The 15934-nt window shown below is 45.2% G+C and overlaps 1 protein-coding gene across 2 annotated transcripts; it reads right to left on the bottom strand.

Moving 5' to 3' along the window:
* Positions 1–640: 640 nt before the first annotated feature.
* On the bottom strand, positions 641–15366 carry RFWD3 (ring finger and WD repeat domain 3). Of its 2 annotated transcripts, XM_081963526.1 has the most exons (12): positions 15032–15366; positions 14244–14449; positions 13537–13628; positions 13267–13464; positions 12051–12142; positions 8846–8960; positions 6870–7101; positions 6612–6762; positions 5256–5432; positions 4268–4482; positions 2954–3171; positions 641–2303 (listed from the first exon to the last, which is right to left on the bottom strand). In XM_081963526.1, the coding sequence occupies exons 1-12, from the start codon at positions 15283–15285 to the stop codon at positions 2160–2162; spliced, it is 2094 nt and encodes a 697-aa protein (XP_081819652.1). In that variant the 5' UTR covers positions 15286–15366; the 3' UTR covers positions 641–2159. The 2 variants fall into 2 exon arrangements, with proteins under 2 accessions (XP_081819652.1, XP_081819651.1); XM_081963525.1 differs by having other exon boundaries at positions 13267–13628.
* Positions 15367–15934: the final 568 nt, after the last annotated feature.

Genomic DNA, 15934 nt, shown 5'->3' on the forward strand with positions numbered 1-15934 from the left:
TTCTTTTCTAAACTGTCAAAACAGGACATCTAAGAGAAGCACAGGAAGTCCTTGGCTTTCGACCACAACTGAGCCAAAAATTTATGTTGCTAATAAGTGAAACATTTGTTAAGTGAATTTTGTCCCATTTTACAACTTTTCTTGCCACAGTTGTTTAAGTGAATCACTGCAGTTGTTAAGTTAGGAACATGGTTGTTAAATGAATCTGGCTTCCCGATTGACTGCTTGTTAGAAGGTTGCAAAACATGACCCCCTCCCCGGGACACTGCAACCGTCATAAATATGAATCAGTTGCCAAACATCTGAATTTGGATCAAACGATCCTGGGGATGCTGCAACCGTCATAACTGTGAAAAACGGTGGTGTCACTTTTTTCAATGCTGTTGTAACTTTGGTCACTAAATGAACTGTTGTAAGTCAAGGACTACCTGTCTATTGAGAGACTAAGACATCAATGCCGTCAGTTACATTTATCTCCGCACTGTTATCAGATGGGCGGTATCTCTAATAGAACTTGGCCTACATTTCAACACATGTAACCCTTTTACAAATATCATTTTAGAACATTTTAAATGTTCTTCAGATGTGCCCTAGACGTTATCTATGCATAGACAGGATAATCAAAATTCCTTATAAATGCTTGATAAAGAAGCATCTTTATTATACAGAAACTTGTATTTTTAAAGCAATTGTAATTCTGGCGTATGTCACAAATTTATCTGTGTTTACATTATAGTGATCATGTACTTTAATATAAAGTGACTTGCTCACTGTTAAAAGCAGAACTGTTTCTATATTCTAGAGATTCCCACAAGGTAACAGTTTATTCCAACACGTTTCATTAAAAAAATTAACTATTTTTTCACCTTAGTTAAGGTATAAACATTCACTTTTGAAAAGAGTTACCTTACAAATTGCACCTTGCTAGTTGTCAACAAAAAGTTAAGGAAATATTCCCAAAACCCATATATATCATAATTTACCACACGGAAGCATTCCTGTCTGACATCAGGTACAAAAAGTATCATATCTTTTGGGATGCACACTGTCCTTCCCTTTCTTGGCACTTATGCTTAACTTTAAAGCTATTCGAATAGCCTAACAGCAAAGAGTTTTGCCCACTGGGAAAAACCACTGATTTTCAAAGTTTGTTTCACAATTGCTAGTTTAACAAATTTACATAACAGGACAATTGGACATACTTAATTGTCACAGTATTTCAGTTTAAGAATGTTGTTCTGAGGCTTGTACAGCCATGCACAGTACAGGCAGTGCAAAAAGCTTCCATTTCTACAGCTTTCAGATTTAAAAAAAAGGTTTTCAGATGAGCCTTGCAGTATATACACTCCAGTAATTTGCTTTGTGAAAGCCAGCAATCAAAATACAACATCATTTTAATTCAGAGCGGAAAACAGATCACCGATGTACTTAAGAAAAGCCAAGCAAAACCATTTTTTCTGCAAACAGACTTAATTAAGTTCTGAAGTGGCTTCACTTTTCATTTTTGCAACGGTCTGGCTTTGGGAGATCGGCTGGAAGTCTCCTAAATCACGGTTTCAATCCAAACAGTTAGGCTCGTTCATTAAGTCACTGCATCTCCCTAAACTGCATTCGAAATCCATGTCAGCAACCAGTTTCAGGCAGAATTTGCAATCACCTTTTTTCCTCATGATCAGAAAACATTTTGCTAGAATAGTTCATTGCAGAAAAGTGGATTTAAGTAGACCAAAAGAGAGAGAAGAGTGATACAAACTGCTTTTTGCTTTGTACACGATAGGCTAGTGACCTATTAGTACCCACATTATGAAGTTGTAGGTCACTGTGGAGCAGGGCTAATTAAGGTAGTCTTAGCAAGCACCAATGATTAATTTCCAGAAACTATATCCAGAAAATGACAGCCAGGCTTCTTCTTCACTTCCTCCCAGAATAATGCAAGCAGAAGACAAGACCCATAACAAGATTTGTTGCATGACTTATAACAACTGTCTTCATTGAAAAAAATATAAATTGGGGGAGGGGGGGACATAGGGTGAGCAGAGATGGAGCAAATAAATTACCCTGAGGTACAAATCTAAGGTGGTTCGGGAATAATCCTATCTTCAAGACAGCCAAACATCCAATTAGCAGCAAAGCATCTGCTTGGAAGGCCAGGGAGACAGTCACTGCCACTTGTAGATTTTCACCATCTTCTCCGTCAAAGTAGCAAGGAAGCTGCTGCGATTCACCTCAAAAGGACAGACATCCAACACAGGGAGGTCAGCTGGCAGTTTCTGAAGCAGAGTTCCACTTCCTGCGTCCCAGAGCTTCAGGATAAAGAGAAGAAGGCCATAATTCTCCACATATCTCGCGGGGCAAGACATGGTTCTACAAATTACAATGTTTTACAGGAACTGATACTTCCTAATAAAGCTACCCTCCTTTCCTGTCCCCTGATAAATGGTTTTTAGAAGACCCCAGACTGTAAAGACCAAATAAAATAGAGAAATTAGGGACTGGCCTCCCTTCCTTCTCTCCTCTAATGAACAGTATTGCATGGAGGAATACTGGCTGTATGTGCCCCACAGCTGAGTTCATCATTTTCCTCCCAGTCTCCTATCCCTAGAGAGATAAATACAGAGGACAGCCCCAGTCCCAGCTTAAGGTTCAGCTGCACAAGAGGTTCTCTAATGGCATGGATGTATACCAGAGGTCTTCAAACTTGGCAACTTTTAAGACTTGTGGACTTCAACTCCCAGCCTAGCTGGCTGGAGAATTCTGGGAGTTGAAGTCCACAAGTCTTAAAGTTGCCAAGTTTGGGGACCCCTGATGTATACTGTGGCAATTGCAACACACCCGCCTCCTCACTCAATCACTCCATGGTTTTTGTGACTTAACAGTTGTGGAAGAAGAAAAACAATCAATACCTAACACTACCAACAAAAGGCAAAGTTCTTATCCAAAATTAAGGCCATACCATGGCAGAGTTTGATGCTTCATCCCCCGCACACACAAGGATGCTGCCATCATCTTCGGGACTTTGAAAAATGGCATTTTTGGTTAAGAGTTTGCACGTTGGACCTGCAGTAAGAGTTTGAATGGGGTTGCACGAACAGACAATTTCGTCATCTCGGTCTGTCAGATGAGTAGATGTCAGCTCCATCACCACACACTGCAAGCAGTTGTTGTTTCGGTCTGCGAAAAGGCAAAATTGAAAAAAAGTTACAAAGTTGGAAAATATCAACACCCAACACAGCAAAAGCATTTAAATGAAATCCCTGTTTGATAGATGCTTGATTTTCTTCAGCTGCTGCTTGTCTGCACATTGAGACAGCGGTGGGTTCCGGGCGGTACACCCCGGTACAGGCGTACCGTACCTAAATGGTGCTTTGGAGGGCCCACCCACTTGCCCTTGTTACTTACCTGTATTTAAGCCAACTGGGCCATTTGTGCATGCGTGTGCAGCGTACGGCGCCTGCACGATGCTCCGAGCAGCTGGAGCGTTGCAGGGCAGTGGGTGCGCGAGCGTGTGCAGAGCGCGTGCCCATGGTGGACGGACGGACCCATCACAGTGTACCAGTTGCAACGGGATCCGGAACCCACCACTGCATTGAGACCATTGTTTTACTCAATCCTGAATGCCAAATGCCAAGGTGGGGCTTGATACCTACTACAAGAGTGGCATTAGTAACAATCTCTGAAGGCTTGCTTGTAAAGCAGTATTCCAAATGGGGGCAAAAGAGAAAATCAGATTTAGCACAAAGCTCCATGTGCTGGGGCTATAATTCTTAACGTTTCCAGGCAGTGAGAAAGACATGTTGACAGGAGATTCTGGGACCATGAAAGATGCTATGTTGGAAAAGACGGGGATTGTGTCTGTGGTCTTTGAGGTGAAGCAATGGCCAGGGGTCGAAAAGGAGAGCTCATGGCCCAGGCACATACATTAAATGAACCCTGAAATGATTCTCTCCTGTATCTTCAAATCTCTCCTAACTGACAAATAGGAGGCAGCCAGAATAGCGGCCAAAATGTACTACCATACCAGCAATGCCCTACAGTCGAACAGGAAGAGCCATCCAAAGTCCCCCTCCTATTTATAAGTAATGGATCAGGCAGGAACCCAACATAAACAAGTACTGTCAAGAGGGAGGTTACACCATCTGGTAAAAGGAAAAAGGGAGGGGGGGGAAAAACAGAATGCTTTCCTGAAGATGATTCCGTGTCCAGATTCGATGCATTGGCTGGGCCAATCCTAACCCTGAGCAAAAAATACCCCCGGATGACAACTTACTGGGTCTGAATGTTGCAAGGCAGTGCCGTGTGCTGGGTTCTGTCTGAAGGTCAATGCAACCTCCGGGTTCAAGGAGGAGATCGTGAGGTCGGTAGGAATTGCTAGAGTTCTGCTCCCAAAAACAGGCTCCTTCCAGCGTTCCAGACACCAGTCCACCATGTGGCAGTGAAGTTGAAGCCATTCGAGGAAGGTAAGATAAAGACACCACAGGACATCTGATGGGGTCAAAGAGAGCAGCAAAATCAGTATCACCAGGCCATTCTCTCTGATTCCCTACTCATCCTAAAATGAAAATCTTTATGGCAGGGGTGTCCAAACTTGGAACCTTTAAAACTTGCGGACTTCAACTCCCAGAATTCCACAGCCAGCCATTCTGGGAGTTGAAGTCCACAAGTCTTAAAAGTTCCCAGGTTTGGACACCCCTGCTTTATAGGAAAGTTTAAAAACAATTTCAAAGAGGGTTGAAAATTAGAAACCATCTAACTTAATTGCTAAGACTGAAATCCCCTGCTTACTTCAGATTAAGCATCACTAAACATTGTAGTGATAAGGAGGGTAACTTGATTGACATCACTCATAACTGCTCAGAAGATTCATTAATGCAGAACTACTACAAGCAAGATAAATGCCCTCCCCAACTTTATCCCCACTGTATCCTTTCCAATTCCCCACCATGAGAAAGCTAATGTCAGCAGCGACTTAAGGAGTAGAAATGCCTCTATGGCAAGATTCGTTCTGACATTAGCTAGTCTGGCCCCTTTTTGCTCTCGCCAGTTTGGAGATTTATCTGGATCACAGCAAGGAGTTTATATTCTGCATCCAAGTCTTCAAAGGAATTCTTTTCAAGAAAGGTATGTTCCTGGCCTACAGCATGAAGGATTTTTCAAATAACACACACAGCCTTAGAAATGGACTTATTAGGGAGATATTTTTAAATCCTCCGTGGTCTCTGTGTTTGGAAAGCAATGTTATCTTATGAAAGCCATACCTGGACTTCTGTGGAGGCAATTCCTGGAGGTGGGAGTTTGTGTCCCTCAGATCATAGACCAAGATAGATCCATTAGCCAGCCCAGCATAGACGTAGTTGGTGTCCTCGAGGCACCAGCAGCAGCACCAGATGGGGCGGCTAGCATTATAGGTCTGTACAACAGTGTTTGTGGCTAAGCTGGGAGAAAAGGAGAGAAAAGCCTCTCAGCACCTGTGCCCCATGCCTACCCTTGCACCTCTTCCCTTGGTCCATTACTACTCAACAGCAGGAAATCATTTCCCCAAAAAAAGGACCACAGACCAGTTTCCTGAGCCACACAGGGAAAAGCCTCTTCACTACCAGTAGAACCTTAGGGCTAGAAGGACCCGGAAGGTCTTCTGAACTAACCCCCTGCACAAGGTAGGAGTCCTTATGTGCCCATTTGTTTCTTGAAAACCTCCACTGATGGAGCACCACAATCCCAGGAGGCAAGCTCTTCCACTGATTAATTGTCCTCACTGCTAGCAAATTCCTTCTTATTTCCAGGTTGGATCTCTCTCTGCCAAGCTTCCAGCCACTGCTTCTTTTCCTGCCCTCAGACGCCATAGAGCCATGATTGCAAACTTATGGCAAAAATGCCCAAAGTGGCACGCGAAGTCATGTCACCTGGCACACGCGGCCTTCCCTGTTTGTCTTCTGGGTGTCTGGCGCGCATGTGCGCGCAATGATCAGCTGTCCCTCACACATGCGACAGTGCAGAAAACCGGTGTGCGCATGCACATTGGTCAGCTGATTGTCAGATGCACATGCATGCCAGAACCTGGAAGTTTGGCTTTTCCGGAGGGCGGCCCTGACGAGCGCATGCGTGTGACGTTTCCACATGGGTTTTTCGGCACTGGGTGCGGAAAAAGTTCGCCATCACTGCCAGAGAGAATAAACCGGCCCCCTCTTCCCCTTCAACTATTAAAAGGCAGCAACCCCGTCTCCCCTAAGCCTTCTCTTCCTTAAGCTAAGCATACCTAGTTCATCAGACAATCTAGCCTCCAGAACTTTATCCTCTTTGTTGCTCTTCTCTGCACACTTTCTACAGTATCAACATCTTTTTTTATAACGTGGTAACCAAACCTGGACACAGCATCCCAAGAGTGGCCTCACTAGTTCACTATAAAGCGGTACTATCCCTTCACACTGTCTTGAAACGATCCCTCCTTTGGTGCCGCCTAGGATTGCATTGGCTTTTTGGGCAGCTGCAGCACACGGCAGGCTCACGCTTAAGCTGTGATCATCCGAGACACCTAGATATGGCCTGTCCTCTACCTATGCATTTGGTTTTTCTTCCCTAAATGCAGGGCCTGACTGTGTACTGTAGATACTCACCTTGTAAGCCTGAGCGTATGGTCCAAAGAAGCAGATAAGAGCAAGCCATCTGCCCGGTTGCTGAAGGCCAGGCCCCGGATCTGCTTGCTGTGGATGGGCACGTACTGACTGCTCTTCAGGTTGACGGCGCTCATCATCTTAATGCCATAACCTCAAAAGACACGGAAAAGGCCACTTAGCGGACTCCTCCCTTTGATTGAGGTAGCAATCACACATCCCCACCTCTCTTTCTAGCCCTTGGTTTGGTTACTGACTCACCAGGAAGGAGAGTACTTTGCGGAGAGGGCTGTGAGACCACGAGGCAGCTCAGGGGGTCACAGTAGGCCATCACCCGGCAGTTGCCCATCTGAGAGACCAGAAAGGCTCTCTCAAAATGGTACTTGTGCTGACCCTGGCTGGAGGAGAGGCAGCCGGGAAAACAAGAGCGAGCACCGCTGGACTGCTGAGATGAGGAGCTGGCATTGTGCCGGACCAGCAAAGCCTTCAGTTCCTGCAGAAGGGAGTGTTAAGTCAAGCCCAGAGAGCTGGCTGTGTTTCTTGTCCACTGCAACTCCCAAATTCTCCAACCAGCATTCTGGGAGTTGAAGTCCACATGTCTTAGTTAGCAAGGCTGGGAAACAGTGTTCTATATAAAAGACATGATTTGGCATGGGAGGGCTAGTCCATTGATGGCTACCCCACCACTACCCCATGCCCCCATCCCCCTGTGCATGGCACATGCCCCGCTGCATGCACCCCTCCCCTCCCCCACGTGTGTGCCCTGCCCCAGTGCATATACGGCAGAGACCCCAAAATCAGGTGGCTGGTGGGAGATGCGCACGTATGCGCAGGGGAACTGAGCTGGGGCAACAGCTCATGTGCCCTCAGAGAGGGCACTACATACAACCTGAGGCACGCGTGCCATAGGTTCGCCATCACGGGGCTAGTCCCTCCACGTATTTTTTTTTCCCATGAGTACATTCCAGATAAATAAAAGGCCATATATTTTATACATCTCTTATCTTTTAATGATCAGCTTAAAGGATGGAGGTTTTTGTGCTTAATCAGGAAAGCCCTAAACAGAGGAGACTAATTTTGTTAAGCTGTAGATAAACATTCTTCTTTAGTTGGACTAATTATTTTAGGCCAGCAGTTATAAATTTTAATTTATAATGGGCTCAACTAATACAACTTTTTATTTCCCTGTACTATTTCAAAATTTATTTCAAAATTCAGATGCCATTGATTGGTCAAGTAGCAAAATCAGACTAACTGCCATCTTCTCCAAACTTCTACAGAGCCTTGCTGTTCCATTCTCACAAGCTGACCAAGCAAGATTGATCCATGCCAAGCAATCCCTTCTCTCCATTTCGATACTTTGAATCCAGCTTATCAATTCACTAGCCCTTGCTTTCCCTCCTCCATTCATGTGTTCTAAAACTCAATTCACTTATACTTTCCCTTGTAAGGCAAGCATTTATCTGGAATGCCACAGACTTTCTCCTAGGAAGCTTCTCAAAGTTCACTGGTGGTTAGTCAGGCTAGAAACCAAGAGATTGTAAATTCTAGTCCCGCCTTAGGCATGAAAGCTGGCTGGCTGACTTTGGCCCAGTCCATCTCTCAGTCCAATCCTTCTAATACAGTGGTTTTAGTGGAGAAAATAGGAGGAGGAACAAGTATTAGGAGGTAGGTAGGTCAGAAGGAAGGAAGGAAGCTTGGCACGCCCCAAGGAACATCTCTGGGGATATCTGTGCTCCTTAGCAACCATGAAGGGGATGCCATAGGAATCTCTTCCACAAATGCTTTTTTCCCCCCAAAGAGCATGTGACATGGACTACAGAGAGTCCTTGACTTACAACAATCCATTTAGTGTCTGTTCAAAGTTACAATGGCACTAAAAAAAATGACTCATGGCCGTTTTTCACACTTACAACTGCGGCAGCATGCCCATGGTCATGTGATTAAAATTGAGATGCATGGCAACTGGTTCAAATTTATGACCGTTGCAATGTCCTGGAGTCACAGGATCCCCTTTTGCGATCTTCTGACAAGCAAAGTCAGTGAGGAAGCCACGTTCACTTAACAGGCAGGTTACTAACTTACCATCTCAATGATTCACCTAACAATTGAGGCAAGAAAGGTCCTACAATGGGGCAAAACACACTTAACAACAGAAATGTTTGGGCTCAACTGTGGTTGTAAGTCGAGGACTACCTGTACAGTTGTCCTGGGTGAATGACTGCAGCTAATCTTACCTGTACTTGCTGCTTCAGTTTGCTGCACTCCTCCGTCATGACCTGCAGCTGAAGGCGACTCTGGGCTGATTCCAGTTCTGCTTTCCTTCGCAGGCCTTGCTCCTTTTCTAAAGAGCTGTGACAAAAATGGGACAGATCTGGTTAGAATTTTGGATGGGAAAGAACCAAGAATTCCTAGACTGTAGACTGGACTGAAAAACTGAGAAAACATCATAGAAGGAATCCGTGACAGATTATTTTCCTCTGGATTCCAAGGAAGCTACTTTGGTCTAATAATGAAGGTGCTGGCCTAGAGACCAGGAGACAGTGAGTTCTAGTCTGGCCTTACCCGTGTTTCCCCGAAAATAAGACTGGCTCTTATATTAATTTTTGCTCCAAAAGACGCATTAGGGCTTATTTTAGGTGATGTCTTGTTTTCAGGTAAATACGGTCCTAAATGCATCTGTCTGGTTGATTATTTTTAACTAGGGCTTATTTTTTGGGCAGGGCTTATATCACAAGCATCCTGAAAAATCACGCTAGAGCTTATTTTCTGGCTGGGTATTATTTTCGGGGAAACATGGTAGGCAAGAGAGCTGGCTGGATGACTTTCAGCAACTCACTTTCTCTCAGCCCAATCAACCTCACAAGGTGGTTGTTGGTGGGGTAAATAAGAGGAGGAATACCAGCTATGCAGGCCACCTTGAATTATTTCTAAAAGTAAAGATGGGATACAAATTAATAAGAAATAAATAAAAGCTACAAGGAATATCCACGAAGTCACCAAACCTGACCCAAGAGACTCCCAAAATCCTCAGTGTGTTACAATATTTACAGTACAGTATGAGTCTGGCAGCAAAGCTCATTTTTAAAAAATGCACTAGAAGTCCTTTTGGCCTTAAAAGCGCTTAATATAACCTTTAGTATCAAAAAGTTACAAAACATTTCTGCATACAGAGATCTAAATCTTATACATGGAATAGCTGATCAAACAAGACTGGGAAAGATTAATCTGAGCTGTGATGTTAGAATACAGGAAACGCCTACAATTTCACGGTGACCTAGTTTTTCTGGAAGAAGTTAAAAGTAACCAAGTTACAAAGTTTATAAAACTGTCAAGAACAAAAGCCCCATTGACTTTTATATTCTTCATGTCATCTGAACCCAACTATTTGCTAACTTATGATTAAGCAACCATTGGCTTTCCAGAATAAGGCAGAGTTGCAGAAGCAGGATCGTTCCCACAGAAATACCACTGCTGTTACCAAGGGAAAGAATTATACTCCTCAGCATATCTGACCTGCAGTAACTTTAACACTTATCAAATCACCACCCTTCTTTATACACCAGTTAATACAGTAAAAACGTTGTCAATGCAGCTGCAACTGCCACAGAAAATGTTTGGCCTCAATCTATCGTTGCTCATTGCTGCATTCAGGGAAAGATTTGATGCTAATCACAGTCTTTACATACTACCGATGCACCCACTTAATTGTTAGTAAACTTTGTTTGAAATCATTTTCTGAGTCTGGATACCAGGTGGTTATTATGCTTTGCTGCCTGATCTAGACTCACAGATTAATCAGGCACAAAAAATACCACTACGGGTTTGCTTGATCTCCTAGACATAACTTGTAATTGTGTGAGTAATTTCATTTATTCGTTACATTTATACAGGTAGACCTCCACTTACGATCACAGTTGAGCCCTAAATTTCTGTTGTTAAGTGAGACATTTATTAAGTGAATTTTGCCCAATTTGATAACCTTTCTTGCTTGCCACAGTTAAGTGAATCTACCACAGGTGTTAAATTAGTAACACGGTTGTTAAATGAATCTGGCTTCACCATTGGCTTTGCTTGTCAGAAGGTTGCAAAAGAGGATCACAGGACCAGGGATACGGCAACTGTCATAAATATGAGTCAGTTGCCATATGTCCGAATTTTGATTGACCATGGGGATGCTGCAATGGTCGTAAGTGTGAAAAATGGTCATAAATTTTTCAGTGCCATTGAAACTTTCAACGGTCACTAAATGAACTGTTGTAAATCAAGGGCTAGCTGTACAAGATTCTTTCAGCTCCAATCTGCATACCTTACATTTATTATTTGTAAAATTTATAGGCTGCCCATTGCACTTCAAGATAACTCGGGGTGGCTTACAATCATAAAAAATAAAAACCATATAAACTAAAAACTTAAGTTAATATAAAATCTAGAACACTATGGCCCAATTAAAAGCTGGGAGGGTGGAAGCAGGGGGGGGCGGCGGAATCCGTTGTTAATCAACCACCTCCACTATGAAGTTCCCCATTGGGGCCCCAAGTGTCTTTAAGCTCTTTAGGTGAGGACGGTCAGGGCTGACCTCATACCTGGGGGGGGGGGGGGGGGGGGGGGGGGGGGGGAGGAGAGAAGAGGTTCCCCAAGGTAGATCCAACAGAAGGCCCTTCTTCTGGATCCCATCAGTCAGAATAATCAGGTTCATCAGGTCTGCAGCATGCATGCTCTGCTGGTATGGGTAGGGTGGGCCAATCCCAGTGGGATGAGACGGTCCCTCAAGTAGCCTGGCCCCATGCCAGGAAGGGCTTTAAAGGGGATTACCAACACCTTGAATTGCACCCAGAAGCAAATTGGCAACCAATGCAGCTCACGGACCAGTGGTGTTAGATGGGCCATTCTTCAGGCCCCAAGAACTGCCTGCGCCACTGCATTCTGCACCAGCTGTAACTTCTGAATCCTCTTCAAGGGTAGCCCCATGGACAGCGCATTACAGTAGTCCAGCCGTGAGATGGCTGGGGCCTGAACGACTGAATGCTGGGATCCTGATCCAGGAAAGGGCACAACTGGTGCAGAATCCAAAGTCGCACAAAGGCTCTCCCAGCTGCAACTGCCACTTGCTCTTTGAGCAGGAGTTGCGAGTCCAGGAGAACCCCAAGTTGCAGACCGGATCTGTCTGAGGAAGTGCAAGCCCATCAAAATGAAAAATGGCAAAATCTCGGATCTCAGGCATCCAAAGCCATGCGGTCTTGCCAGAGTTCAGTCAAAGCCTGTTGATCCCCATTCAGGCCCCTAAAGCCTCACAGAAACACAAAGAACACATTCTGGGAACCTGGGCTGATCTATTCTATGCACAACACATTTCAATAAAAAATTATTTTGGCTTCATCCTTGATCATAAATGTACATACACTTTTATGTAGGAAAATGAAGGTGATCCAGCATCAATACCTTTTCATGTTTTCCTGTTCAGTGGTGTCCAGTGCTTTCAGAGTACGGGCATAAAGGACGACAACATCTGTGTGTTTGGCTCTCTTATTGCACTAAAACAAAACACAAAATGAAAGTGAGTCACTTTCTGGCAAATAATCTATTGTTCGGCTGTGGTTTGGATAAAAACATTACAATCTTGGCTCAACAATCATATCAAATATGGTGCATTTTTAGGAAGATTGTCTGAAATGTTTTCACATCGTGCTTGTGGTTACTTGCTTTATCAAATGTAAAGCATTTTTTTTCGTTATTTGGGCTCTTCTGCTAGTATCTATACACTTTTAAGGTACTTTGGTAAATTTGTGGATGTAAGAATTCTGTTTTGAACTTGTCTGAATGCAAGAGACCAGTGCCTCCTTGTAATCTGTTTAAATCTTCTTTGGTAACTGATCTTTATCACAACAAGCCTCCACTGCCAACAGTCCAAGTGCACTGTGCACTGTCTGTTGCAATTTGCATACAATAAATAATTCTCCTGAATGATAATGGCACTTTCTCCCTTAGAATCCTAAGCTCTGCAAAGTTCTGTTAAATAACTGAAGAGAACTACCAGGAGTTCCTTCCTTGAATTTCCATCACTGGGCACAGGTAATCCTCGACTTACGACCACAATTGAGCCCAAAATTTCTGTTGTTAAGTGAGATATTTGTTAAATGAGTTTTGGCCCATTTTATGACCTTTCTTGCCACAGTTGTTAAGTGAATGACTGCAGTTGATAAATTAGTAACCCAGTATGTGAATCGGGCTTCCCCATTGACCTTGCTGGTCAAAAGGCTGCAAAAGGTGATCACATGATCTTGGGACACAGCTATGGTCATAAGTATAAACCAGTTGCGAAGGATCTGAATTTTGATCATATGATCATGGGGATGCTACAAAGATTATAACTCTGAAAAATGGTGATAAGTCACTTTTTCAGTGCCATTGTAACTTTGAATAGTCACTAAATGAACTGTTTGTAAGTCGAGAACTAACTATTTAAATGTACCATGAAAAAAATAGTTGAAAAGGTCACCTGCAACCAAAATATTCTAATACATTTAGAATGTATTAATAGCTGAGCTGAGACTAAAATTGTTGTATCACTTGGCAAAAGTCACTTAAAATCCCTGCAACCGCTCTTAACCAAATCTGTTTCATTCCAAATGAGTCTTTCCTGCTAAAAGATTTTTACCTGGGGGCATTTGCCCACTTGACCCTTCAGCCACCTCTTAATGCAGCTGTAGCCAAAGAGATGCCCACAGCGCAGTGCAGCAAGACGATGCTGCCCAGCATTCGTCCACTCTTCAAAGCAGATGGCACAGGTATCGCCACTGTCCTCTTCCAAAGGAACCAGAGATGCCGCCGGATTACTTTTCTTTAATGGAGTTGTCTGCAAAAAAGAAAATATGGAAGGTAGCTCAGGTAAATGAGGGCCCAGGTATTCAACTTCACGTCCTCTCACCTTCTTTGGTTGGGAAGCTGTGACACTAGAATCAGGATGCTCTATCTCATTAGAATTATCTCTAGGAGGCTCCATTTGATTTGAGACAATTACTAAGAGGAAAAACAAAGAAATGTTTCACGTAAGGAAAACAAAATCAGTCTACATGAAAGTGCAGCCCTCCCAATAAGCCATTTCAATTTTAAAGAAGCGATAAAAAAAATAAGCAAGTTATTTCCATTTAATTCCAAACCACAAAAAACTCACAGGCAATAAGCATATAGAATTCAAGACAGACTTAATCAGACTACTTTAGAAAGTTACATACAAATATACATACAAACTGCACAGTAAAGGTAATGCTGGGCACAAAATCTGCCCAAGACTTTTCGTCTTAGCTCAACCAATTTCTTAGATTGTTAGGTTACAAAACATGATCCATCCTATGCAACAGGAGATGCAAAACAACAGGGACATCTATTGGGTTTGGTTAAAACAGTCAAAATGGCATCTGCAACAGGCCAATCAAAATTCCACCTGTTTTTAAGGTGTAATGAGAGCAGAGCTTCAATTATGCCATCGCAGCCCCCACATCCTGACCCCCTCAATAGACCGAAGCTCATGAAAATGCCACACAAACAAACAGATTGCTCTGATCAAGGATGGGCATCACGTCCTGAGACATTTACATACATTTAGATTTTCAAAGATGTGGAAACAATGCAAACCTTCCAAGCCAATTAGAGGTATTTCTTCTAAGTTTCTTGCAGGTTCCTCTTCGTCCTCCGTCGGGCTGCCGCTGTTGCCGCTGTTCTCAGAATCACTTAGGACCACCGTTTCATCTGAGCTGCTGTCATTGTGGATTACTAGAAGCGACGGTTCTGCTGGTTGGGTCCTACTGACCTGGAAATAACTGTCCAGTGATGCTGTGGATCTAATCAACACAAGGGGAATGTGTATTTGTGTGATATCTGATTTTAGCCCCCTCGAAATAGGCATTTCCTTGATCTCGGTGGCTGAGCCGTGCAGACTCCAACACCCAGGATTCCCCCAGCAACAGTTTTCACATGTCTGGACTCCAACTCCCAGAATTCCCAGCCAGCCCAGCAGCCACTTTGACAGGCCTGGACTCCAACTCCCAGAATTCCCAGCCAGCCCAGCAGCCACTTTGACAGGCCTGGACTCCAACTCCCAGAATTCCCAGCCAGCCCAGCAGCCACTTTGACAGGCCTGGACTCCAACTCCCAGAATCCCACGCATCTTAAAGTGGCTGAGATGGAGAAAGGAAGCGATGAAGCGCCAGTACCATTGCAAACCCCAACTGCACAATTAGGCGCTAACTACCCACGGAGCGTCCCCGGGGCTCGGCCTGCCGCTTCCTCCGAGGAGCGTCTCCGCAGCCCCGGCTACCCCGCCGTGGACCTGAGGGGCGGGGAAGGAAGGAAGGAAGGAAGGAAGGAAGGAAGGCGGTCGCCAGGCGATGGGCAGGCAGCGCGCGGGGCCCGCGACCGCTCACCTGGCCCGGGCTGCCCGTTGGGAGGACGACGATGAGGCGGAGGAAGGCGCTGCCCGAGGGGCGCCAGGCAGGTTCCTCCGGGAGCGGCGCGGCCTCCGCGACTCCGCCGCCCGAGCGTCTCGTGAGGAGCGGGCAACCGCCGGACGGCGTCCCGTGGCTTCCTCGCGATCGGCCGCGACGGTCGGCTCCCTCTCGTCGGCCTCGGCCACGGGCGGGAGATCCACCTCCATGGCCTCCTCAGCCGCCTCAGCCATCGGCCTCCCTCTGAGGGGGCCAGGCGACGCGCGCGCCGGCCAGCCGCTCAACCTCCCCGCCTCCTGCCCACGGGGGCCCCCCATTGGCCGCCCGGGAGGCGCGCGAAGGCAGAGTTTGATTTCTATTGGACACCGAGGCGCTCCATTGGTCTTCCCGGCTGTCACTCTTCCGGGTAAACATGGAGCGGAGCAGGGAGGGAAAAGGAAGCTTGGAAGACGCGCACGCGCGATTTGAAGCCCGCCGTCGGGGTTTAAAAAGGAAGCGCGTTTTGCAGGCTGGTGTGGGAGTCGCGTTTGCGGGTGGGGCGGATGCAGTTCCCTTGGGCGTGAAACACACCACTAGAATTTAAAAAACAACAACAGTGGAAATACGGGATCCACAGGAAGAAAAACATTGGGGGGGGGGGGAGGAATTGCCAGTTTCAAACAGCAACGTTGAATTGCCAAAAAGGCACTAAGAGGAGTTAACCTAATCTTGCAAAGCTGCTCCTCTGGTAATATTGTATTGCTAACTAGGGCATACAAAACCTTTGCTAGACCAATCCTCGAATACAGCTCGTCTGCCTGGAACCCGCACTGCATGTCAGACATTAACACAATTGAGCAAGTCCAGAGATATTTCACGAGAAGAGTCCTCCACTCCTCTGCT

This window comes from Natrix helvetica (genome assembly GCF_964273705.1).
Source record: "Natrix helvetica genome assembly, chromosome: 10".
Lineage (NCBI taxonomy): Eukaryota > Metazoa > Chordata > Lepidosauria > Squamata > Natricidae > Natrix > Natrix helvetica.